Source organism: Vanellus vanellus, assembly GCF_965231255.1.
Source record: "Vanellus vanellus genome assembly, chromosome: Z".
In the NCBI taxonomy this organism is placed as follows: domain Eukaryota; kingdom Metazoa; phylum Chordata; class Aves; order Charadriiformes; family Charadriidae; genus Vanellus; species Vanellus vanellus.
Window position 1 is genome coordinate 1,705,787 of NC_138908.1, and position 25,123 is coordinate 1,730,909.

At 35.1% G+C, this 25,123-nt stretch overlaps 1 protein-coding gene across 1 annotated transcript in view; it reads right to left on the minus strand.

The window, feature by feature from the left end:
- Positions 1 to 280: 280 nt before the first annotated feature.
- SLF1 (SMC5-SMC6 complex localization factor 1) overlaps positions 281 to 25,123 on the minus strand; it is a gene marked incomplete at its 5' end in the record, with an annotated part of 37,596 nt that continues 12,753 nt past the window's right edge. The window contains 11 exons of the mRNA XM_082497882.1: positions 281 to 822; positions 3,319 to 3,501; positions 3,894 to 3,986; positions 5,990 to 6,123; positions 6,622 to 6,797; positions 8,763 to 8,908; positions 10,515 to 10,662; positions 18,282 to 18,447; positions 19,142 to 19,279; positions 20,733 to 20,899; positions 21,434 to 21,592. Coding sequence (XP_082354008.1) covers positions 338 to 822; positions 3,319 to 3,501; positions 3,894 to 3,986; positions 5,990 to 6,123; positions 6,622 to 6,797; positions 8,763 to 8,908; positions 10,515 to 10,662; positions 18,282 to 18,447; positions 19,142 to 19,279; positions 20,733 to 20,899; positions 21,434 to 21,592 — 1,995 coding nt within the window. The 3' untranslated portion in view covers positions 281 to 337. The remainder of the gene's footprint in view (positions 823 to 3,318; positions 3,502 to 3,893; positions 3,987 to 5,989; positions 6,124 to 6,621; positions 6,798 to 8,762; positions 8,909 to 10,514; positions 10,663 to 18,281; positions 18,448 to 19,141; positions 19,280 to 20,732; positions 20,900 to 21,433; positions 21,593 to 25,123) is intronic.

The following is a 25,123-nucleotide window of genomic DNA, read 5'->3' on the forward strand; positions in this document are numbered from 1 at the left end:
ACAAAGATTTCCAGGACAGAAAATACAAAGTTTAACTTGGTGCAAACAATATAGCACCCTTCTGAGGTGGTCACAGGCATCCGGATCTGTCAGACAACTAGAAGGCATTGGTGTTCGAAAAATGTTGCCTAAAATACGCACTGCATCAATGCATCTGACTTCCAGGTTCTGGTAGAGGAAAATATCAACAACATGGGAGATACTAACATGTAGGGCTCGTGTAGGGACATGAAATTTGTACTTCTTTGGATCCCAGAAAAAATTTAGCCCAATACCAGGGGTTAACGGTCAAGATTCAACACATACGACCAGTTTGGAAGCTAACTGTTAAAAAGACTTAAGTAAAGAGCTGATATGCCTCAACCATAGTTTCCAGAGTTGCTAACAAAGCCTTCATCTGTTCTCCAGGGAAAAAAAACATGTTTGCAGATATTTCTTGAAGAAACTGTGGTAGCTTTTGAAAAGTTTCTACCTCTCTAAAATACGTATCTACTAACCAATCTGCAGAAAACGTATTTTTCATCTTATAGTTATCACAAGCCATTACTGGAAGTACTTTTGAACAAGCTACCTCTCTGAGAGTTAAAGTAAAGGGTGAAGACAGATTATAAACTGAACAAAAATTCAGCAGCATCTTATTAAATAAAATCAACCACAATTCTCTTCGCTGACTGCAAAAATCTTGTTCTGTGCGTTCATAGAAGCTTTCAATGTTCTCTTCTGGATGGACAACATTCAGAAGTTCTTCCTTTACTGGTATGGACTCAACATAATCCAGTGGCAATTTTCCACTGCAGTCCCTCTGCTGTAGAAGGACAGGTCCTGCAGGGAAAATATAAACATTAGCAGTAACAGCACAGTCGATTTGGCAGCCGAACAAGATTTTAGTTTGTTTTTTGCCAGAAGCTAGGACTCGGCTTCAATTCCTTTTTGTACTAAGTTATGTCGATGTAACTGATGAGTTACACATTTGCAATACAATCTAGAACATTGTGAAAGACCCTTTGTAACAGTTTCTTTACAATATTTTCTTAATTTTCTTCCCAGTTTTCTAGGTTGAAAGCCAAGGATTATTATACAGAAAAGAAATTGAAATGTTGCTCAACCTAAAATTTCAAGTAACGATACACAGAGTATGTAAAAATGTAATGTTATTACTGTTTTAAAATTCTATTACATATTTTACAGACCAGCTTTTTTGCTGACAATGACTCCAAATTAAAGGCACGTTACTATGATGGTCTTTATTTTACTTTTCTGGATGGTGTGGTCAACCTGGTCCCAGGTCATGCAGCAAGGTAAACTACTGAGGTAGGAATCCTACTCCCCCTTAATAACTGAGTTTCAAAATTTGGTCTTAACAGATTTCTGAAGTGCAAAAAGTAATTACTCTAATAAATAGACTTAAAGTAATTAAATGGGACATGTTTTACTTGTTCAGATTACACTACATTCTTACAGTATTTCCTGTTTATTAGTAGAATGGAACTATTAATATTTAAACAGTTTGCAGATATCTCGATGAGTTTAAGAAAGACCACACCAGTAAGAAAAAATGAAGGCAGTTAACACACTACAGGTGTGTTTTTCAAAGATGAATACATCAGGAATCTTCTTTCATAAATTTGTGTTACTATGCTAAAGTAATGATGCCATTTTAACATGAATACATTTTCAGAAATATATTTTAATTACAAAAGGTAATCCACTGTGTTATATATCCGTACTAGAGGTTTCAATTTTGCTGTGATTAACACTGTATTGTTTTACTCCATCACTGATTATGTAATACAATTAACTTCTGCAAGCTGAAGGTTTTCAGAGACAGAAAGTGGAAAAAGTTTTTGCAGAGATGTGTTCTAAATTATTGAGCTGAGTAAATCCACACTGAATGGGTAACATGCTTTCTACCATGGTCTTGTCAGCTATTTGACAGGACGAAACGCAGAGTGTGACAAAGGCAAAGATCAGGGTACACGCAGCCTTAGAGTTGCCAGAAAACCTTGATGAATGCAAGTGCAAGTAGAGCTCTTCCCCTAGGACAACAGGATCATCCACTACCTATTCTTCACAATAGCCCAGGAAAAATGCACATCTGTCAGTGCAATGCCATTTCCAATTGAGGAGCTGGGCTTACTACAATATCGGCTATTGCATCACTTAGAGCGATTGAACTGAGCCCAGCTATTGGCTTGGCATGTCAGATACATGGTTCAGTAGATATATAAAACACCTGGGAGCCACAGAACTGAAGCTCAGCAAACACCGAGGTAGAACTGCAGAGGAATGTATTGATTATGAGGCAGTCCTTGCACAGCAGACACAGAAATAGCCTTTAGGGGGCAGGAGAAGACTGTAAATACAGAGGGTCCTATGCCAAGAATGAAATAAAATTTTGTTTCTCTACCTTAATTAAGTAATAGGCCATCTAAACACTGTGCATTCTTCTGCCTCATGGCTATACACAGAACGATTTTTATTGAGAAAATCTGGACTCAGCATATAATGCACAGAGATTAAACTGACACAGTAGGTCAATGGCAAGGATATCACAAATATTTTAGTAAACGAATTAAAAAAAGGAAGAGTTGATATCCAAGACTGTTCTTTGCAGTCGATTTTTTAAAAATATGCTAAGTTAATTATATTGATACAGTATATTTCAAGACAAGATACAAGTTCCCCGTCACTGAACAAAAAATGTTGTTCAAAACATTTATCATATGTCTGCCTAAGGGGCAATGTATCTTTTTTTAGAAACTAAGGCATCCCTCCCACTATTATCCCTAAACAGCAGTTATCACAATTACAATATAGATTCCTTTCTTAAACTAATTACCAAGCTAATTGTGTTCTTCAAAGACCATCACATTAATTTTCATAAATGCTGAACAAATTTATGTTGAAATACATGATTATATAGAGATTTACTGATCTATTTTTGCATCGTGGTAAAAATACATCAAAACAAAAGAAAATCCTTAGCTTTGCTTGGTGACTAGGTAATCTTTATCTTCATTAATGAGTTTGGAGAATATAGTTACAATGCATATGGTGTAAAATGCAGAATAAAAACATTACCATATTGGAAAAAAAAGTGAAAATCCTGGTTAATTTCATATTCAGCTGATCAAGATAAGTGTGAAAACAGTATTATTTTTCTTGTGACCAAAACAGCTTGGCTTAAAAATATTTTAAAATAAATATTTCATAATAACATTTTATTTTAAGCAACTATTAAGAAAAACACCACGAACTTCATATGGACTCAGAAGAGTGTATAATTTCCCTAAACCAGTTTAGCATAAATGCACTCACCCCCATGCTGAAGTAGCAGCTTGCCAATTTCTACATGTCCATTTGACAGTGCATCATGCAAAGGAGTCACCCCGTCCACTTGACTGAGCAGGTCTACCTCTGGACAACGCTGCAAAATTTCACGGACACACACTGTGCTGCCATGGTTACAGGCTTCATGCAAAGGCGTCCAGCCAGCATAGTCTGAATTATAAATCAAGGGAAGTTTTAAAACAGCAGAAGTAGCACTAAAATGTTAATAATGTAATTTATTAGACAGCAAAACACTTTACTTTTTAGTATTCATCATGGCTACAGTGGCAGCTTGTGATTTCAAAAGAAGAAATTCTATTGAAAAACATCTGAAAAAATTAAATGGCATTTTTAAAAATCAATAGAAAATGTGATGTTAAAACGCACTTTAGTTATAAATTAACCTTTCCTCAATTTTTGCTATAAAGTCCTCATTTTGTGTTGTTTAAAATAACAAAGACAGTTTTAAAAGTACAAATACAAACTTTATAACCAAATAGAAATTAATACTGTTCTTTATCTGGCTTAATTTCTTAGTTCTGTAGAGAAATTCAATAACTTACCTTTAGCATTAATGTCTGTTCCAGGGAAAGACAGAAGCTGAATCAATCTCTCCACTTTGTTTCTTATGCAAGCTCTATGCAGGGCTGTCTCTCCTACCATAAAAAATTAATAGATTACACTAGACTAGGCAAGATAGCAACTAAAGAAAATAATCAAAGTGCCTGGAACTAGGAGACCTGGCTATATGCCAGAAAATTCAATAACGAGTAAGATTTTCCTTTATCCTGTTTAACCATCTTTTAAGAAAATTCAAAAATACCCACAGAGCTTCTGTTCCACCAGAGATCCAGCAATGAAATTGTATTGCAAATGGTTTAACACAGGAATTATCTCCCCCCAGTTCAAGGTTTAAAGCTTCAATCACACTATAAAAGCACCAAGTGATCACAGAACACCAAAAATACTGGGTTTTGAAGCAATAAAACTTTAGAGTGCAGTTGCCCTCCCTTAAATTTATTCATGAACCTACGTTAAAATGTATGGTTCTTTTTACACAGCATTTATAGCTTAATTCAAATGAATGTTTCTGGCTAAGCACGAGTGCCTCTACACACTCAAGTATAATTCAGAACTTCAAATCCGTTAACAGATGGTTTGCTGTTTCTCAATAGGCTGTCTGACTTGGCTACAGTAGCAAGGGAGGGGGGAAGAGAGAGAAATAAATGAAGGGGTCTTAATAATAATAATAATAATAATAATAATAATAATAATAATAATAATAAAGAAAATCCTCTGGAAAAAGAATCCCAAGCCTTAGTACCACGTAAAGCTGAAGTAAGTGTGAAAAATTGAACAGCAAGCAACTGAGAACTGCTGTTTGCATGTAAAGACACCATTAGTTTCTGCATGATAAAAACTTCAGACCCATTCTAAACGCTATTTTGCTTTCACTAAATGATTAGGTTTGAACAAGAGCCAGACGAAAATCTTGATGCCAGGTAAAAGATGATGCAACAAACATCTTAGAAATGAAAAATATCTCAGGCTAAATCTCTCAGCCTTTGTGATGAGATTTACATGGTATATTTTGTTATATTAATACCTTCACTATGTAAATCTGTCAGCTCCATGCTCATTCTTTCAACAGAAGATACTACTTGCAATTTTGGCAGGGGAAGAATAGAGAAAAAGCAGTCAGGTTGGGGTTTTTTTTGCCCTAGTCCTTCAGCTCACTTTTCTTTGTAGAAGTCAGCATGTAATAATTCACATCAATTTTACTTGCAAAAGCAATATAGAGAAAGGGAACCAATTTTAAAAATGCATGGTCTGGCTCTGTTACTGAAGCTCTCTTAAATCCCAAAAGAGGATGAGGGTTTTTTTGTCCTTTAGTGTTTGTGATACAATTCTGTTTTTAATTTTTTTGAACAATCCCAGCTTGCTTTTTCCAGTTTTTTCTAAGCCTTCTCTTGGGTGTCATTGTTAATATAGTTGCGTTTTAAGCGATATAGGTAAATTTCTGATGATGAAGATGACAAAAAGTAGTTCCAGCAAGTAATTCTGTTCAGGTAAATGCTCATGTAAAGTACAATTTATTAAATTTGTGTAATAAGTAGGAACCGAATGAATTACTGCAGTGCCGTTTTATTCCTTAGGTACTTGGGTTCCAGTATAGCTAAGACAAAAGCCAAATGCCTTTCATAGTCTGGGCTGAATGCCTGGAAGAAAACAGTCCATATGCTTAACACAGCTATGTAACATAGCATACTCCTCAGTCTTTGTTCACAAAATGTCTAGGACTGAAAGAGATGAAGACTGAATTATACTTTCAAATCAGAAGACGTTGATCCTACCAAGCACAGGTTGAGGTGGATTAGCAAAGTAAGGCGGGCAAGACTGGAATGAGCTCACACAAGCTGTACACTGTATTTAATATCTGGGAGGGGGAGGGGAATAAAGAAGGCAGCTTTATTCCACCATATATACAATTCCTCCTTTTAAACAGACATCAGAAAAATGAAACACAAACCATAAGAAAATAATTCTTGGGCGTAAGCCATCATTTCAGTTCAGCATGCATCAGGACAAGATTTTTAAACCTGAAACCGTCGATTCTAGCCATATAAAGTTCTTGAGATAAATTAGATATATAGCATACCTTTAGTATTTCTCCTGTAAAAATGTAACTCTTCAGCCAAAATGTAGCAATTCTCTTTGGTGTATGAAGCCTCAACTTCTGCTTTTGTTCTAAGCTTCCTTGTCAATGGAGGGCACTTATTAAAGATTAAGTCACTGAAAAGAGAGCAAAGGGGACATGTCTGAAATCACTATTTTATATTTTAAGATGATGTATATGTACTTAATGCTTTTAAATGTGTACATACAGCATACTTAGATCTATCCATTTCAGAGTTCTTTCTGAAATGTCTTAATTACATAATTTCTATGTCATTTAATTATAACTGTACTTAAAACAGTAATAAAATGAAATTACCCACAATTAAACTTTCTTTAAAGGTAATTCTATGAACAGTTCAACTTCTCTATGTACACTTTAAATTTAATATTGGGAAAATATAATTACATCAGTCTGCATATACACTGAGCCAGAGGATGGGGAGAAAGGGGGAACCCCAGCCCAGAGGTGTTACAGGTTTACAATGGAGCTTTCTGTCGGTTGCAGTAATTTGTAGACAACAAAACAGGTCATAGAAAGTTCAAGAAATGTGTCAGGTCAGAAGCTGTCCCCCAAAGCAGAATAAAACTGGTGATGTTATAGGTATTACTTACGGTAGATCAGGCAGCACTTTGACTTGGTTCTGCTTATCACCATTTAGCATCTGTAATGCCCTTTGAGACTCGGGGCATGGCTGTTGCCCTATTTTCCTTTTCTTTTTCTTTGTTTTCTGTATTTTCCTTGTCTCGTGCATCCCTACCTCTCGTAAAGCAGGCGAATAGGAACAAACCTGTTGCAAAAGTAACATTTTCAATGACTTTGTATAAAGTAAATTAAAATGCAGTCATTTTCTTTTGTTGCACTTCATGCAAAGCAGTCATCCACCACCCACAGCTTGCTGTATCTAAGTTTTTAAAAATATGATTGCATATATAGATTAAAGTTTTCTTCTGCAATCTTTTTCATATTCCTGTAATACACACTTCATGCTGGTCTCAGAGGCAAGTGGGTTGTGTCTGAGCAAGCAAGTGGGAAATTCTAGACCTCTCTCTTGGATTTTTGGCAGCTGAGAAAATTTTGACTGCTTTAGCTGGATATAAGACTGAAGTAAAGCTAATTGATTCTCAGGTACTTAAAGTATTTACAAGCTTCCTGCTACCAACCCAGGGAGCAAAACTCAGGGAGCAACTTGGTGAAGAAATACTCACTCCCTTCTTTCATCTTTTCTAAGATGAAGGGTTGGATTAAGCCTTTGAGCATTATGAAGACAATAAGCTAGTTATCTCTCAGGTGCTCTCTCATTATTATGATAGCTTTGGACGTTGTAGACATTTTGGTTTCTTTCCAGGAATACAGAGCTTTCAACCCAACTATAGCGCTCATATTGAAAAGTCACACAAGTTTCTACCATTTGGTAAAAGCATAGGAAAAAGTCCAGTGAGGGGACTCATTCAAGGATTACACAATGGTTATATCTGAAGAAAGATATTAAAGAAGGCTTTGAGAGTATCTAGCGGACCACTGTAGGTTCTGCAGGTAACTTGCAATGGGTGAGGGACACCTTAACTTGCACCCTCACTGTACATTTACCCCCAGAGAGAAGGAGGGCCCTATTTGAACCCATAGAAAAGCCTAGCTGATAACACGCTGTACAAGAAGAGCTGACAAAATTGGACAATCATCAATACTTACTGTATGGAACAAGAAAGGGAGAACAGTAATGATAAGGAAAGCCACAAAAAGCAAATGAACTTGTTTCAAGCACTACAAAAATTTACATTTAAGTAGTTGCAGAGAGTGATCAGTAGTCATGGCAATACTAAAAATAGCAATTGCTGCTGCATATGTGTTGGCAACATATGTTAAATATTAGATATATAGTTGGTTTATTTTTAAAATTCTGACAGTCTTTTGCTCAAGCTCTGTTTAAACATGATGTATTAATAAACAATGATCTCTGTTCACAATAAACTCCTGTAAAATTCAGGAAAACTTATGTACGGAAAATATACAAACGTATAAATGTGGGGGTTTTTGCCTCTACCTGTAGAATTTTAGGCCATATAGAAACAGTTATGGATTCCATATTCTGATTAGTCATTAGCATTAAGATTACTGAAACAAGGCTCTAAGTTAGGGCATGTCATTACTGTGTGATCTCCCTGATTTGCCTGCATCCTGCCAGCAGTCTTGGTTTTGAGAATTTCTTTCCCAGCTTTCATCATGTGCTTCCTCATCAACTATCACAATTTGTGATTGAAAGCAGGAAAAGGTTTGCAAGTAGGATAATTTTTTTAAGAGGAGAAATTCACAAGAATACACTGTGGTTCAAAATAATAAAATCTAGTATGTAACAAATACTTGGACACAGTAGAATAATAGACTGTCACCTCTTCAAAGAACCTGAAGGAAAAGATATCCCAGGAAAACCACACTATATATTGGGCATTTTACTTAATTACAAATTTAATATTGCAATAAAGTATTTACATCAGAGACTTTTAAAAAGCTTTCATTGTGATTTTCCATGTTAACTGCATGTAAACAGATTAATCAGGTATACAACTTCTCTGGCAAGAAAAATCATTGTTTTGAACCCAGATCTTGGGCCAAAAGACATTTAAATGCAGTAGAGTCTATCTACAGGTGGAAGACAATTCATGCAATGAGCATGACCTTAGACCACAAGATTTTACTGAATCCAATTACTTGTAAAATACTTAAGTGTGATACGTTATTAAGAAGAGCTACTTACTATTTTCTGAAGAGAAAGAGGTTCCTTAGAAATAGTTATATTCCTCTGTAAACACATTTTTTTAAAAACTGCTTCTGCAACAAACATTTGAAGCCAGAGGGATGGTATGGAACAAATGAACATTTTTAACTCACATATCGAAAAATCTGGATAAAAGCAAAGGGAAGAAAAAGAACCTTAAAATAACAAACCTTTACATCTAGAGTGATCTAGAAGATGCCTCTTCCAGACTTTTTTTTTTCCTGCTGTTGCAGATTCATAAGTTATTCTCCATGAATATTACCAGAAATACTCATATTACAAGAGATTTCATCTGTCATCTGATAACAAGACCAGCTTCTAAGAGAATGGCCACCAGATTTTAAAAGGCAAGGCACTGCTTTTTATGTGAAACTTTTTTTAAAAAATGCTCTAAATAAAATCTTGTAAAAGTTACACCTTAATTTTGAGAATGAAATTATTTATTTAGGAAGTCATGCAAGTGATCACATTTAAAATCTGTAAGTGACAATTCAAACACAATTCAGATAAAATGTATAATACATGAACAAAGAAATCTGCAAGTAATGCAGAGTGAACTATAAATCATACATTAAAAATGACCGTAAGCAAATTTCAACCCCATTGAGAGGTATCAAATAGTTCATACTGTTTTAAAAAACCCAGAGCAGACAGTAGCAGAAGAATATATATCTATATCTATCTCAATACATATCAGGCATATAAAGAAAGGCCTACCTCTCTTGTTTGTTTTTTTTTTTAAAAAAAGGAGACAGAATGACTAGAATGGCTGATTTTTCTTAGGGTGATATTTGTATTTTGATTCTAGCAAAATAATTTTGTCAAAATAGCAACTGAAACAGGTGGAAAGGAATGTCTGCCATGAGGAAGAAACTCTTAACTGTATCGAGGGAATATTCTGTTCTGCTAAGAAGTGCTCATACATTAATTGATCTGTAGACTCAATCAAAGCAGAAACACAACTTTTGAGAAGCTTTGGTGGGAATTAATTTTGAAAGTGCAATTAAAAACATTCAGTAGTTTTTCTGAGTTAATTTTTTTGGTTTTTTGAATTCCTCATACCCTGTTGCTAAAAGGACAGATACCTCAACCAACACGGCATGTTAAATGATAATGGTCCATTTGAGTCCTGACATTTCTCTTTCTCTAGTATATTTAATGAAGAGGAACAATAGCGATTCATGAGGCTAGCTGGAATTTTTCCCCACCCCCCAAATAAAGTTCATTAAGACTAATGATTTTGAACGAGACACTGAAATGTTTCATTCAAAGTCTGTATGAGTCAAAGAGTTTGGTGCAGCCTTTGGACTTATGGCTGATGGGGTGAAATATTTCACATGAGAATTGGTCTGAGCTAAGGTGTCTCCAATTGCATCTCTGAGGTTACACTTTATTATGATACGCTTAAAGCTCTTCTTAAACTGACATGAGAGCTCCAAAGATTTTTTTTTTTCTTCTTCACACCGTGTAGTCTTGCTTTCACATTAACACCTATTGAGGTTTATTTAGAGGCATTTTAATAAGAAAGCCTGTTCTATTTGGTCTTTGTTCAGGACAGACAGGCAGACACCTACACACACCAAAACAGTTTCCTGCATATGTACACATCACATCAGAAGACTGCACAGCTGCAACAGAAGGTAAAATATAAGGTAAAAGTAAACTGAGGATTTTAGTTTGGACTTTAGTGTACCTGATTAAAAGACTTCAGGAAGCACTTCAAACACTCACCATCACATGAAATGGCTATGTACTGTGCCAAATCATCAGCTATTTGATGAAACACATTTCTGTCCATAAGCAAACTTGAGATGATCCAATATTCCACTACAGTTCCAAGAACTGCATTTAATAGACCAGCTATTTCACACCTGAAAGACTAAATGAGGGGGGGGGGGGGGGGGGGAAGAGAGAGTATCTATAGACCTGCACTGTACAACAAATTCACACTGATAATGTACCATTAATAACACTAGAGAACTTTAGATAAAGCCCACTCTGTTGTCACATCACTTCTTTGCTGTCTTTTCTTTTTCTGCTCAAAATCTACCTGTTGCAGCCAGGTGAACGAAATTCATATGCCATTAATGCCACATCAAGTAAGATTTGTCATTGGAGAGATACACGTTATTTGAAAACATACTGCCTAAAATCACATGCAAAATTGGATCAAATCTTACAAGTACAAAGTGTGATTTCTTTTTAAACTAGGTTGTGTTTAACTGCAAGATTTCAAGTATTGCATTTATGATAGTTAACCTTGTGCTTCATTTGGCAACTACGGGGATCTTATTCTCCCCAGCTATTAGGATTCTCTTTTTTCTATAGATTTCATCATGAATTCAAAGCTCCTTTTGTGACTAACCACGTACATCTGTGCCAAAAGGGGAAAGGATGCTAAGTGTTAGTTCCCTGCACAAATAAAACTTTGGCAGCCAGTTTGTGGGATCAGGAAACTTTCTCCTGCTACCAAAAATTCTGAAGAGACTAGCAGCTGAAAATTTAGAAAGAGTATACTTATGGGTATTAGTCTTACTTTTTCTGCCCTCAACCTGCACAATATAGTCACGTGTAGATAAAAAAGCCAAAGCATGTTTTCTTCAGGCGGCATCGAGGCAATACAGCACTTTATCATGCTACCCAGAAAGTACCTTGAGATTGACGAACATATTTGTTCACCCATGTGAGCACTTCAGTTCATCAGTATTGTTTGTATAAAGTACTGCTACTAGTGTCTGAGTTAGTCTGTGCAAAGGAAAGTCAGGTCTGCCTACTCAACACCTTTCTGTGCCACGTAGGGATATTTTATGCAATGATTCTGAAACAAGTTGCTCCTCTGACCACATGTACAATGACATAAAATTCAGTATTTGTATGCGCAAATTGGAAGAATACGTGCACCACTGTAGGAACACATGAATACTTCATTTGCCCAAAGACACCTACCAAAGGCTCTACTGGAGAATCACTAGAGCACCAGACAATATATTGCATTCTAGAGAAAAAGAGAATGAGTACTTCAAAATGGACAATTTGGGATAAGAGGGAAATTGAACTGAATATGTACTTACTCATTTGTCAGCTTAAGATTTTGAAGAATTACTCAGAGGAAGCAAAACTTTTATGTCTTTTTTTGTGCTCTCACACCACAGTCAGTGGTTTGTCTGATATTCCTTTGAGAATAAAATACATTCAAGGTTGGTTTAAAATAATTTAATAGGATTCCCTCAGGAGCTGGAAAGCACCAAAGACTGAAACAGTTTGAGCTTCATCAATAAATCAGACATATAGAAGAGCAACAGAGACTGTGACACAGATGAGATTTATTATAAAAAGATTACAAAGTAGTTTGTCAAAAACCTATGTAAATACTGTCCCTACAGTTAACAGACTTACTGTCATTCAAGAGAAAATGAATAAACACAACTACAAATAAACATGGTGTGGGGAGGCAGTATAAACTCCATCACTGAAGGTTTTTAAGGACTGGCCAGGGAAAATCTGTTAGGAATGTGGTCTCTGAAATCACTGCCAGCCCTACTTCCTTTTACTCTGTTAAAGTCTACTTGATTTGGTTTGCCCCTTGCTTTAGTGTATCGTAATACTTTATTGTAGATGAACTGTAGGGTCTCATAGTAAAAAAAACTGAGAACATTGATATGGCACATCAACAACATGAAAATATTTTTTTTTCAACTAGAATTTAAATATTTTAAAAGCTACACTACTCCTTGCCTTCTGAGGATTCAGGAATAGAAACTGAGGAAATAATTTAAAACATCTGAAATCATTTAAATTTCCCTTAAGTATGCATACCTCTTTTATCATTGGACCCCAAAGCAAAATACTGGGTGAATAATTTAATTCCATCAATAGTTCTTTGCAGGAAATAAATTACACAAAAGTAGCAAATAAGCACAATTTTAACGGAGGTAAGTGACAGGATCAAGGACATACAGATGTAATCTGAGGTAGATACAGATGTAAAGCACAAGTATTTACTTTCTTTTTCTTATTTCTAAATTACAAGTGTATTACTTCATCTATGAAATATTTTCAAGGACAGGGGTGGGGAGCGAAAGCTGACCTTGAGGCAGCAGATTGAAGTAATGGCTGTTAATACTGCAAGTATTAATAATGTTTCGCAGCCAGATATATAGCTGCGTATTAAGTGTGACTGATACGCTAGCTGCAAGTACGTTTGTGCAGCTTAGTATCTCTGCACAAAGACAAACCAGATACTGCCAACTGGTGTAGGCTTGCTTGACATTTTGGTAAAACAACAGTAGTACAAACCAAGAGCTTCTCCTTAATATTTTTAAATAAATGGTTCAATGCAACAAATGAGGGCGAAATGCTCTAATTTACAGGATGTATCATCTGTTCTAAAAATATTTAAATACTAACTTCTTAAAAATATTTTCATTTTCAACCACAAAACAATACAAACATAGTAATGAAAACACATGCAATACTAAAAAGGAAAAAGAAGCAAGCATTTCCACTTGGAATTCCTACCATGTATGACAAAACATCATTGTGCACATTAATAGCTTCTGCTATCAAACTCAAGATGCTAAAATCTTAAAAAGAAGTCTCTTCTACTGCTTTGCAACTCTCTTGCTGGTTTAAAGCTGCAGTTTTTCTGAAGTTTAGATGTTATTTTTTAATTACCAAACTAACGTAAAGAGAAAAATATCAACAAAGAAGAAAAATGTTCAGTAACTATTTTTAGAATGTAAGAATAAAGTCTTACAAAGCTAGGTGATCTCTGTATATTAACCAGTGAAAAAGTAAATGCACAGGAGCCACCTGATTTTTTTGTACACACAGAAAAGCAATATTCAGAACATTGTATGGGAACTCTTATTCCTGGATATGAAATAACAAGTTACCCATATAAATGACATGCACTGCTATTTTATTAACAAATGCAATTTTGGATTAAGTAGAAACACATTTAAATAAGAGTTTTTGTTTATACTGTAATTTAGATAATGGTGTGACCAGTGGTCATTGGAACACGAGCCTTCAATTAACAAAAAATTGAGAATACTCAGAAACCACTGATTTTGGTTCTATTGCTTAATACTTCAATCTTTAATCAAACTTGAATCTGATTTATTTTTAACAGTTTCCTTCTTTATAAACTGGCAAACAAGAACATGATTCTTGTAGGTATATTATAAACTATTCAAGTCTCTCCCTCTTCCCCATAAATAATGTATTTTTACAATTCCTCAGAAAAATGGACTACTACAAAATGTCATATTTCAAATTGTGCTGAAAAGATTCTTAATAGAACTGTAGTATTATTCTTCCTTACAAAACCAAGTGCACTAGGTCTGGCTGGGATGAAGATAACTTTCTTCATAATAGCCTGTGCTGTGTTTGAATTTGTGCCTCGAACAGGGTTGATGATGTAGGGATGTTCTGGCTGCGGCTGAGCAGTGCTTGCCCAGCGCGACAGCCTCTTCCTTCTCCCACTCTGCTCCCCAGCAAGAGGGCTGGGGGTGTGCAGGGAGCTGGGAGGGGACACGGCCAACCCAAAATGGCCAAAGGCACGTTCCACGCCATGCAAACGTTGTGCTCAGCAATAAAAGGTGGGGAGAGGAGGAGGCAGGGGGGATGTTTGGGGTTACGGCATTTGCCTTGCCAAGTAATGGCTACAGGTGATGGAGCCTCGCTGCCCAGGACACGGCTGGACATGTGCCTGCCCGTGGGAAGTGGTGAATGAATTCCTCATTTTGCTTTCCTTGTGCTTCACTTGTTAAACTATCTTTATCTTGACCCATGAGTTTTTGCCCTTTCAATTGTTCCCCGCATCCCGCTGCAGGGTGGGTGAGCAAGTGGCCAGGTGGGGACTTACATGCCAACTGGGGTCAACCCACTACATCATGCACAGAAAATAAGTAAGATCCAGTTAAACTTCCCCCCCCCCCCAAACCTCTCTTCCTAGTTCTTATTGTTGAGATCAAAGCTATCTCACCGAGAAAACCACTGAAGGGGGAAGAGGGTGCTGACTGTGTTAGCATCCAAAGGTCACATCAGTACAACTGTCTGCCAGCTTAACAAATGCAATTTCCACATTGCTGTTCCATTTAATATTTTGCCAAGTCAAGTACTGTGCTACAGTGACAGAAGTTTCACAGTGTGTTTTAGTACACATAAAAGTTCTTATAGGGAAGCTTTTAAGTCATAGGAAAATTAATTTTAAATTTTTTACTTTGAATTACAGAGTTATTTTAGAGTTGTTCTTTAGAGTTCTTTTTCATGTGGTGTAAATGTTTTTAGTGTTATGCAGTATTCATGAAGTGCCTAAAACATACTTCCGAGAAAGCTATTGGAAGTCACACATAGACCAAAAAGACATTTAATTCTATAAATTTATACCTGGAAACGATACTTGAAACATGGAAGAAAACAAATTAGAAATATGCAAGATGATGCAACTAAAAAATTGAATAAATGCCTTATTCACTCCTTTGTCAGGCTATGTAAGACAGCTTTTAAAAAAAAACAAAACACCAGCAGTATCACGGATGAAAAGCATTTCTGATACCATTTGTGACATTGTGAAAAGCCATACAATAGCTCGATGCTACTCAAAGTGTTATAAGCAATATAGACACTCATTTGTAAATTCTAAAACTGAATTAACAGCTTTGATTCAAGGAATGTTGACTGGGAATTTCTTCAAACCTATTTAAATAGTATATAATATATATATAATATATAATAAACATTATTTATATTAAAATTATATTCAATATTGATTTGAAGATCTTAAGTGATAGAAAAACTTCTACGTTCTTTGGCGGTGCATTTTAACTACAAGGACAGTGTATCAGTTTTATTCCACAAAGTTTTCCCAGCAGATTAACACATAGATGAGTGAGGGCAACCAATTTCCTGCTACTAATTTATTCTGGTACTTTTGAGATAAAGTAAATTCTATCTAACACAAGAAAACAAATTCACTCATATATGCAACTTAAGTCTTTATAGCTTCATTCTTTGTTTTTCTTTTTTTCTCATGTAGGTTATAATAAGCCTGGAAAGTGAAATACACACCTCACCTCCACCCCCCCATATATAAACCATAATTTCGCAATAAATAAGCACTACAAGAGAGGAAACATATACTCCACTCTAGTGCTGATTTGTTGCAATCTCTTTGAATCCTACAAGAAAGACAATCTGCTTCTAAGAAGCTAAAAATAAAAATAAATAAATAATTGCCGCTTTTAAGCCCACTTAGAAAAGAATTTGTTAGATATGCCCCAAAAAAGAATTTAATTAAACTATTCATCTGTTTTTATTTACAGATATTTTCACTGGACAATTGCATGGAAGTTTGGTATATCACAACTGGTATGTTTGATTCTTCCTACAAGCTAACACATTTGTGTAAGCTCGGAAACATAGTCACCCCTTTACACTGTGCTATAAAACACTTAATTTCTGTGCCCGTGCAGATAGTAAGAATACCCAAAGTCGTTCTTTTCATTTCATTTACATTTCTGAATGGCCTTACGTGCTTCTTGCCAATGTGTTGCCTTTTAAGCAAACAGCTTTTAAAAAACAAAACTTGTAAAAATGACTCACACTCTTAAACTGAAGATAGGAAGGAAAATTTTGTACCCAATATGCTAAAATGACATGGAAATACTGTGATTTTATTTAGAATAAAATAATAAAAAAAGGAGAAAAGAAAACACAGATCTGCCTGCACAGCTGGGGAGAATCGACTTCTTTGGCTTTCTGAATAACCTTTTCAACTAGGTCATGGAATTTCAAATGGAGCCTCTGAATATATGGGAAAATCAGTACATCAAGTCTTAGTATAACAAAATTGAGAGTGCGGAAAGGGACAATGAAAAGTTTTGAATGTAAAAATACAGTATTTTGGTTTAGAGTTTATTTTTGCAAAAAAATGCAGAGGGAAACAAAATGAAATATATAAATATGAAGTTAAAGAATAAGGCTGTAAGAATGAACACACAAAACTACAGGTATTATGAGGCAACAAGCTGCTTTTTAAGTCTAAAATTCATATCTGCAGGGATATTGTACATTACAGTGCATAAGATCAAAGCAGGAAAGCGATAGGCACCTGGGTTCTGTGCTGAAAGTATAATTCTTATATATACGTATATAAAGAAAATAGAACCTAAACAAGAGGAAGGTATCTATGTTTTATGATGTTTTATTCTTTCCTCTAAGTTTATTTTTCATGTATGTACTACACTCTATCTGACACAAGTGATTATTCTGCTTATGCAAAGAATGCTTTATAAAAAAGGTATGGCTGGAACTTGTCAAAAGAAGGCATAGTAGAAAAAAGGAAATGGTGTCTACACTTAAACCGCAGATTCAACACCAGGAAACATATGAAAGCAGTCCCATTTTCCAAAGAAACAGAATGGCCACTGACACCAACTGAATGCAAGCCTGGTGTTCAGTACCTTTGAAAAGGTAGGTTGTTTAAATATAAATATGGGTATAGAAGCCTAATTTTAGGCACTTTTTTAATATCTTGACCAAGGATAAAAGGCAGCACTGTTTCAGAATGTCTTGCTTTGATAGCCCCCAAAAAAGGTAGGAGGTCTGGCTAGGTAAGATGAGTGAAGCTCTCATTATGTTTAATCTTTCTGCTTTCTTAACATAATGAAGAACTACTAGGTATTATATTGAAAGTGCTTTTTTCTCTGGAATACTTGATTTTCTATTGTTGTTCTGTTATTGTATTGAAAAAGTGAATGAAGTACCTATTTATTCTGTGCTTTCACAATAATTTAAAAGAGAACGCAGAGACAGCAGTAAGTTTGTATTTTATGTGAGAATCTAGAAGTCAAAGATGTTTTACAAGGCCTCTGGCTTCTGAAAAGAAAGAGGTGGTACAGAGCACACTCAGTATCTTTCAGGTCAATGTCCTGCTGGTCAGCAGGTCACAGAACAGCAATTAAGTTGCCTTCAATTCCATTTTTATGAAAAGACCTAGGGAAGATACCAAATGAAACTAAAGGACTTGGGAAGAAAACTGGGGCATTTATTAATATAAAATAATGTATATCTGTGGAAAATGGCAAAAAACTATTAGTTTTTTTTACCTTCTCCTTCCAACTTTTTCTGAATACAATCACTATAAAATAAGATAATCACCTCTTTCGTTACACCTTATTGTTTGACAGGATGTGTTAAGCTGGTGTCCCTAATGACTACAGTAATACCTGCTGGTAAGGGCACGTGAACATCTGAATGTAGCCAACAAGCTACTCATGACTCGTTTCTTCTCTACAGATCAATATGAGAATCTTATGGATCAATTCATTTCCTTTAGTGGAGCAAAAACCAGCATGCTTCACAACAAAAGGCAGCTATAACAAGCAGCTGTGATACTTACATATAATTCCTCACAAAGGAATGAACAAAGGAACTCCTCTAAAAAAAAATATGTCGGTCTTCATTATTTTAAAGTATAAAATTCATACTCACATCATTTTGTCTGTTCAATTCTCTCTGGGAATGTATGACCCAATCTGCTAGAATATTTATGTGTTTGGTAAAAAGCACTGAGGTTTCGCTTCCCAGCCAAAAGGTCTTCAGAAGAACTGTCTGTGGCATGACTTTCTGATGCTGTGAAATGGTCCCTTCAACCAAACTGTAAAAAAAGAAAGTGAAAAAACCTAAATCTTTATGCCACTTTGATTACTATAGTTACCAGACAGAAACCTTGTCTTCTGTCAAAACACACACAGGTTTGGCAATTTTTAAGTATGGAAAGATCAGACACAATTTCTGATGAATAATAAGTAAAATAATGATGACTATTACAGTCAGACTGAAGGAATTCTAATATTGTGCTAATATTACATAAAGTAAGGGCTGCCTTTACTATATAAAGGCAGAACAAAATCAAGACTTTTTTTATACTTCATAAACTAAGGGAAGATAATTGTCTCCCTCGCAAAAGATAGCAGTTAATTGAATTTTAAAAAAACATTTAGTATGTTCAAAATGCTGCTTGTCTACCTTAAAGAATGAATACTGAAGCATTGCAAAGCTAAAATACAACTTTATGAGCAAAATTAAATGTTTACTGAAACTTGTAATATAATGAAATAATAGGTTGGGAAAAGTTAGAGGCCTTAAAACAAGATTAGGAAAAAGACTATATAAATTGCAATAAACAAACTAAGAATTGAGAAATATAAAAGGAAATGCTGAACTGCCATCTCTGTAGAACAGAATCTTATTAGGGACATAGAAAAATCAGGATACAACCTGCTGTAGATACAGAAATGCTTGTGAAATTGTGAAAAAGTAATAAGAAAGTATTACCCTATAAAACCCACCTTTTTGTCAGAAACTCTACTTCAGCTTTTACTAAATCAAAGAAAAACTTCAATAATGTTTTGTGAACTATCCTCTGTTCATCGCCTCTCCCTGAAACAGGGACTGCATGACAAATGGTTTTGCAATAAAGGCAAGACCTGAAAAATAAACACCGAAAAATCCATTTGTATGACAGAAATCATAGTCTGATCTATCGGCAGAAAAGTCAGCTTTGACTTTTGACAATTTTGACAAGGAAATACCTTGGTCCTCAGCAACATTCATCATTTTAAAGCCTAACTTTCTGGTTTTAAAGCTATATTTTAAAAAAAAATAAATTAGCATGTTGGTGACTGGGGCTTTGTGTTGTAGATGAAGATTTTGTATTATAGAGTAAACTAAGTAATTTAACCGTATTTAGTTTTTCTGTCTCTACTTGAGGTACTGTACAATTACTGAATTTAAAAGAACTTCTTTAAAATCCTTTTATTACAAGGTAGTCTTGTAATATTTTATAGACATTGTAATATCATACAAACCTTAGTTCAGATAACTGTTCAAAACATACTATTTGACAGGACTACAGTTTATGATCAAGTCTAATGATTGTCTAACATGATGGAGGTAATTTTGAAGTAAAGGGCAAACACACTTTTTGGGCTAGAATTTTGAGTACTGGAGCCACCAGGTATACAACTGCTGGGTGTTCACATTCTGCCAGTAAGTACTAAACGATAAAATACTTTCTATAAAAGATAAATTATCTTCCATTCCATGTGACATGTTTCTAATAACAACTATTAAATGCCCGGTTACAGTGATTCAAGTACAGTGATTCTATGCCCTTCAAGGCTATAGACATGCTTACAATCATACACATTCATATATCTGTAATCACTGTTTTATCAAAGTATTTAAACTTGGTCTAGTGGAAGGTGGATCTAGACTATCTCAAAGGTCCCTTCCAACCCAAACCATTCTGTGATTCTATGATTTTATGACAGTAAAGAGGTTCTGTATCTCTTCCAAATTAATGGAATAATTAATTTATATTGATGTAAATTACAAAAAATGAGTTCTCAAGCTAAGGATGAACTATCTACCCAAACAGCTCCTATGTATTAAGTCTTGTATTTGTAGATGCAAATAATATGATCAGACTTCCTGAGCAAGATGGTAAAGTTTATGACTAAAATCAGAATACAACATGAAGCTTCATGTTTGGCAAGATAAGACTGGAATTTGCTTTATAACTACAGATATTTATGTGTGTGTATATATACATATACACCAGAACAGCAGTAATACATAGATTCTTGTAATTTGTGGAAAGCTTAAAAAATAAATGTTTTTTAAAAAAAGGAAGGAAGACAAGAAAATGTACACTTTTTCCTTTCCAAAAAAAACATCCTTTGCCTGTGAGTTAACACTTACTGAAACACAAAGTGAAGGGTCCAAATCTCAGTTACAATTCTAGACTTTCGCATATAGTTAACTTGTTCTGGTGAAAACGTGACCTTGATACAACAGGATTCCAACCCTCCTCCCCCTTCCCTGAGTTTGGAGTAACATAACAACTATTGTACCAAACACCTCATTAAGCTTTCTTACCTTACAAGCATCTCTATCAAGGACCATGTACCTTTCTTACAGATAGGACACTGAAGAAGATCCAAATAATACTTTAACATTGATGGGGACTTCCAAGGAGGATCACGTTGGAGAATAAGGTACAAAATGTGATGAAGTTTAGCATAAAATATTGCATCATTATTTCCCTGTAATAAAATGAGAAAATAATATTGGCTGCATACTGGCCAAACATCCACAGTCACTAAGAGTTCATATATTTTCTTTATTCCTTACAATCCCAAGTGACCAAATTTAGTTAGTGAAGTAACATGCAATTTAATACATAACTAAGAGCAGTGAAGTTTACAAAAAACGGGAAGGAAACAAGGAGAACTTGCTCCAGTGTGATATTCCAGCTAAATGCATCACTGCTTAGAACAAACCTCAATTGAGCTATCTGTGGCTTATGAGGTTAAAGAAAAAGTGCTGTTTCTAAAAATAAAAAAAAAAACCTGGGCCAGTTATTCCACAATATTTAGATCACTACATTCACATAGCTTGCAAATAATTATTTTAAAAAATCCTTAAGTATCAAATTCTTCCCTTTTTAACACAAACACATTGACGAACACAAAGTGAAGGGTGAATACGTCACTAAAACCCACTAAATACAATGCCAGAAACAAAGATCATAATACTTCCATTTTTTGTTTTAATATTTATAATCCTTCATCCCTCACCAATAGGACGTATTCTAGAAGAGAATGAAGAAGTTGCACAGGAGGAGTAGAGTACTTTTGACCAGCAGCAAGTTCTGTGATTACATCAGGGAATAAACACTCTTCCACTAATCCTTCAAGTACATACCAGGTGCCTCTGGACAGGTTAGTATTTTTAACCTAGGAATGAGATATCTTTGTAAGTAAAAGAACAGCTTAATAATAAAAAAAAAAAAACTTATGAGAACTAACAAACAATCTCTAAGTAAAAAGTTGATAATACAATAAAATAGGGAGAAGATTATAAATTAAACCAGAAACATTACTTATTGCCTGATCCAATAAGCTGCTGTCATCTATAAAGGCTTCACTCTTGCTGAACTGGGCTTTCATTGAAAAGATAGTAGGTTTCAGAATGTGCTTCTGTTCTCAGAAGATCTGAATACATCTACCCTTTTAAAAAACAAATTACAATTCACACACTCAATAACTTGTCTATAATTTATTCTGGAAAGGTACACAAAGGAGTGTTAATATTTCTTGAATTGCAGAGTACGTCCCACAGTATATGACTGGAACAGTAAGATAATTAGTACCACTGAACAGCTAAAAAAAAAATTAGAGAAAAATGTAAAATCATGAAATATATCATTTATGAGTACACATTATAAAACCATAAACCATGTAACTGTTTTATCTCCCTAGTTCTCCTATTCCCATATAGCATGTCAGAGAAGCCGCTAATGCTACAGATAGCACAGGTATTGATCCCAGTGGATTTCAAAGCTCTGAAGATCTTCTTAATGGCACAGGGCTTCCTTCTTATTCTCTGCCGCTCATGACAGCAAAACACTTAACATTGCAAGCTTTCAGAGGACCCAGAAGGATCTAATGGCTTTCATGAAATGCCGTATCTGCCCTGCAATTTCCCCGTTATTGTCTGTTCTCTCAGCTTTCCAAACCTTTATTTCCACAGATTAATAATATGAAGGAGGCACTATTGAACATCTCAGCTACCTTGCTATTTACATCTTTCCTCTAGTCCATGTTTGAGCCAAAGCTAGGATGCACAAACCAGTTGCAACCATACCGCTAACTGAAGTGCAGCTTCCCTCTGCCTGACAACTTCTGTTTTGAAATCCCGCTATTTTGTTTGACCACACAGCCTGAGGCTCTGGTAAATTCGAAGAAACCAGGATAGGGAGTCACAACTGAGAGAAGCAGAGTCAGGGAGATCACTAACTGGACTGCTGGGAATTGAATAGTTACATAAATTCATTATTACTTTAGTGCCTAACAACTTGTAGACTTTATGATCTCTGCCAAAAAAATGGCTCCTAAGGTACATTAGATAAAGCTACTCAAGACACCCTACCAATTGCTTTAAAATTAGTTTAAAATTTAAATTAACACAGACTTTGAGTCCAATTGTGGTTTTGAGGTCGATGGAGTATGCTGCTATTAGCAAGATAGTTTCCAAAAATGTTTCAGTAATAAACTAAAACCATTAGCAGGCCAGATCAAACCCAGAAAAACTGAAAGAAATGGTAATAATAGTTAAATCACAGCTAAAGTTTCAGTGAATGAGCTCCACCTTAGCATTAGATATTTAGTTTCTCTGCAAATGTTTCATTTCTCGGATTTCTAATGTATGCTGTTGTTACATTAACAATAAATAAAGCTGCTCATCTAGAAAATTTTCTTTTAATCAAGCCTTTGTGCATCTGGCGTTTGCAACTCACATTTATTTCAATTTTCTCATTCACACACACACTATTAAAATCTTCACATTATTTCCTTTGGAAATACTGGTTTCATTCATACTTTTGTAATGTTAATTATATGCAAACAGCACATCTAAAGAGCAATCGTAAACCGTTTAATGGCAGTCAAAGAACAACTTCTCCGTGGCCTGGATTTAAGATGTGTGAAGATGACTCAGTATACTGTGCATGTACAAGTATGTTACTGCTGGCCCTCATCAGGCGATCGTACCAGCATCCCTCTTTTTATATGGTGATTAAAACTTGCATCTCTTGAAAATTCTGGCACTAGAAGAAAGAGCAACATTGATGCATTATCTGGAAAGTACACTGAAACAAAGCTGTTTTGGTAAAGCATGAGGCCTTTTACATTACATTCATCATAAGGAGGAAGTGGAGAACCTATTTTCATCTTATTTGTAAAGGGTGAGGAAGGATGATAGAAAACTGAGGGGATGAACTTTTTTCAGTATCAAGAAGCACCTATTGTAGCGCCTTAGTAATCAATAAGCTGTACAAAGCTGCATTGGCTCGCATTCTGGCTGATGAAGAACTAGCAGTTTCTTGTTAAACACTGCTGGTACAACCATTAAAACACAGCCAGCAGAAACAAATGAAAAATGAATGTCCACAGACGATAAGTTGTGTTTTATATAGCATAATGTGGAAGAAAAGCTGAGAAAATAGCAATAAATATTTTAGGGAAGATGACAGACAACAGAACACTTAGCTGAGTTAAGCCTTCCTATCAAGATGCAAACAGAGATGACTGAATATACTATGTAGTCCTAAACTGTTAATTTAGTTTGTAGGTTTCATCTTGCTTCACTAGTATTATTGGAAATATTCACTGGAGCCGTTTTGAAAAGCCATAAATATACTGCCTATAGAGGTTACATATCAGATGCAAAGGCTAGCAGTGGATATTCCACAAAGTAATAAAAAGACAGAGGCAGGTCATGCATAACAGAAGTACTAGAATTAAGCTTAAATCTTCCAAACAAAAAATTTTCTTAAGAGCACAGAATAACAACTTCAGCTTACATGTGTTAAAAAAGCTAAAGCAGTTTTCCCATAAACTCAATAAACTAAACATTAACCTTAAGTTTCAATGCAATTGTGTTCAGTAATGTAAATCCACACAGCATTTTGCCTGTTAATAGTACTGTTGAACAATGACAAAGGTGATGTTTTAAAAACATTTTTCTCCTCCCTTTCTTATTGCGTCAATAGAAAAAAGTCAGATAAAAAGAGATTTCTGTAAATCATTTTGTCAGACTGGGACCTCATTTACATATCAAGTAACTACTTATGTAGTATGGGTCATGTGAATACCAAATCTTCAGCTACCCAAAAATACAAAAAGCTAATAAATATCAAGTGTTTCACATTTTAACTTTTGAATAACAAAAGTTACCATATAAAATACAGTAGCTCATACCTACCACGTATAATACTTTATTTAAAGACTTATTCTTACTACTATAGGTAGAAAACGGAAAATTTTTAAAGTATTTTATTTACTTAAAATGTAACAAAGACTTAATAAAATGTGTTGCTGACTTGTACCTGACTTATGGCACGTATATGGCTTAACAGGAAGAAAAACAAGAAATTAAGTCAAAGTAATTATGAAAACTGGACTGGAAAACATAATGTATTCTCCTTGCATTTGGTGCTTTAGTACACGCTACAACCCGCATGATGATGTTTAAGGCTTATGCTAGAAGAACAACTATTCTTTCTTTCTAAAGTAAGACAACCTTTAGCTAAAGTCTGTCCCTACTTGCAAAAGCATGTGAGCACTGCAAAAAGTTGTGTATACTTTCTCTTTACTGCTACTGCAATACAGTCCATTCACCTGGACTTCCTTTGACACGGAGCCCCAAAATATCCTTCTCTCTGAACTGGAGAGATGTGGATTTGATGGGTGGACTGTTTGGTGGAT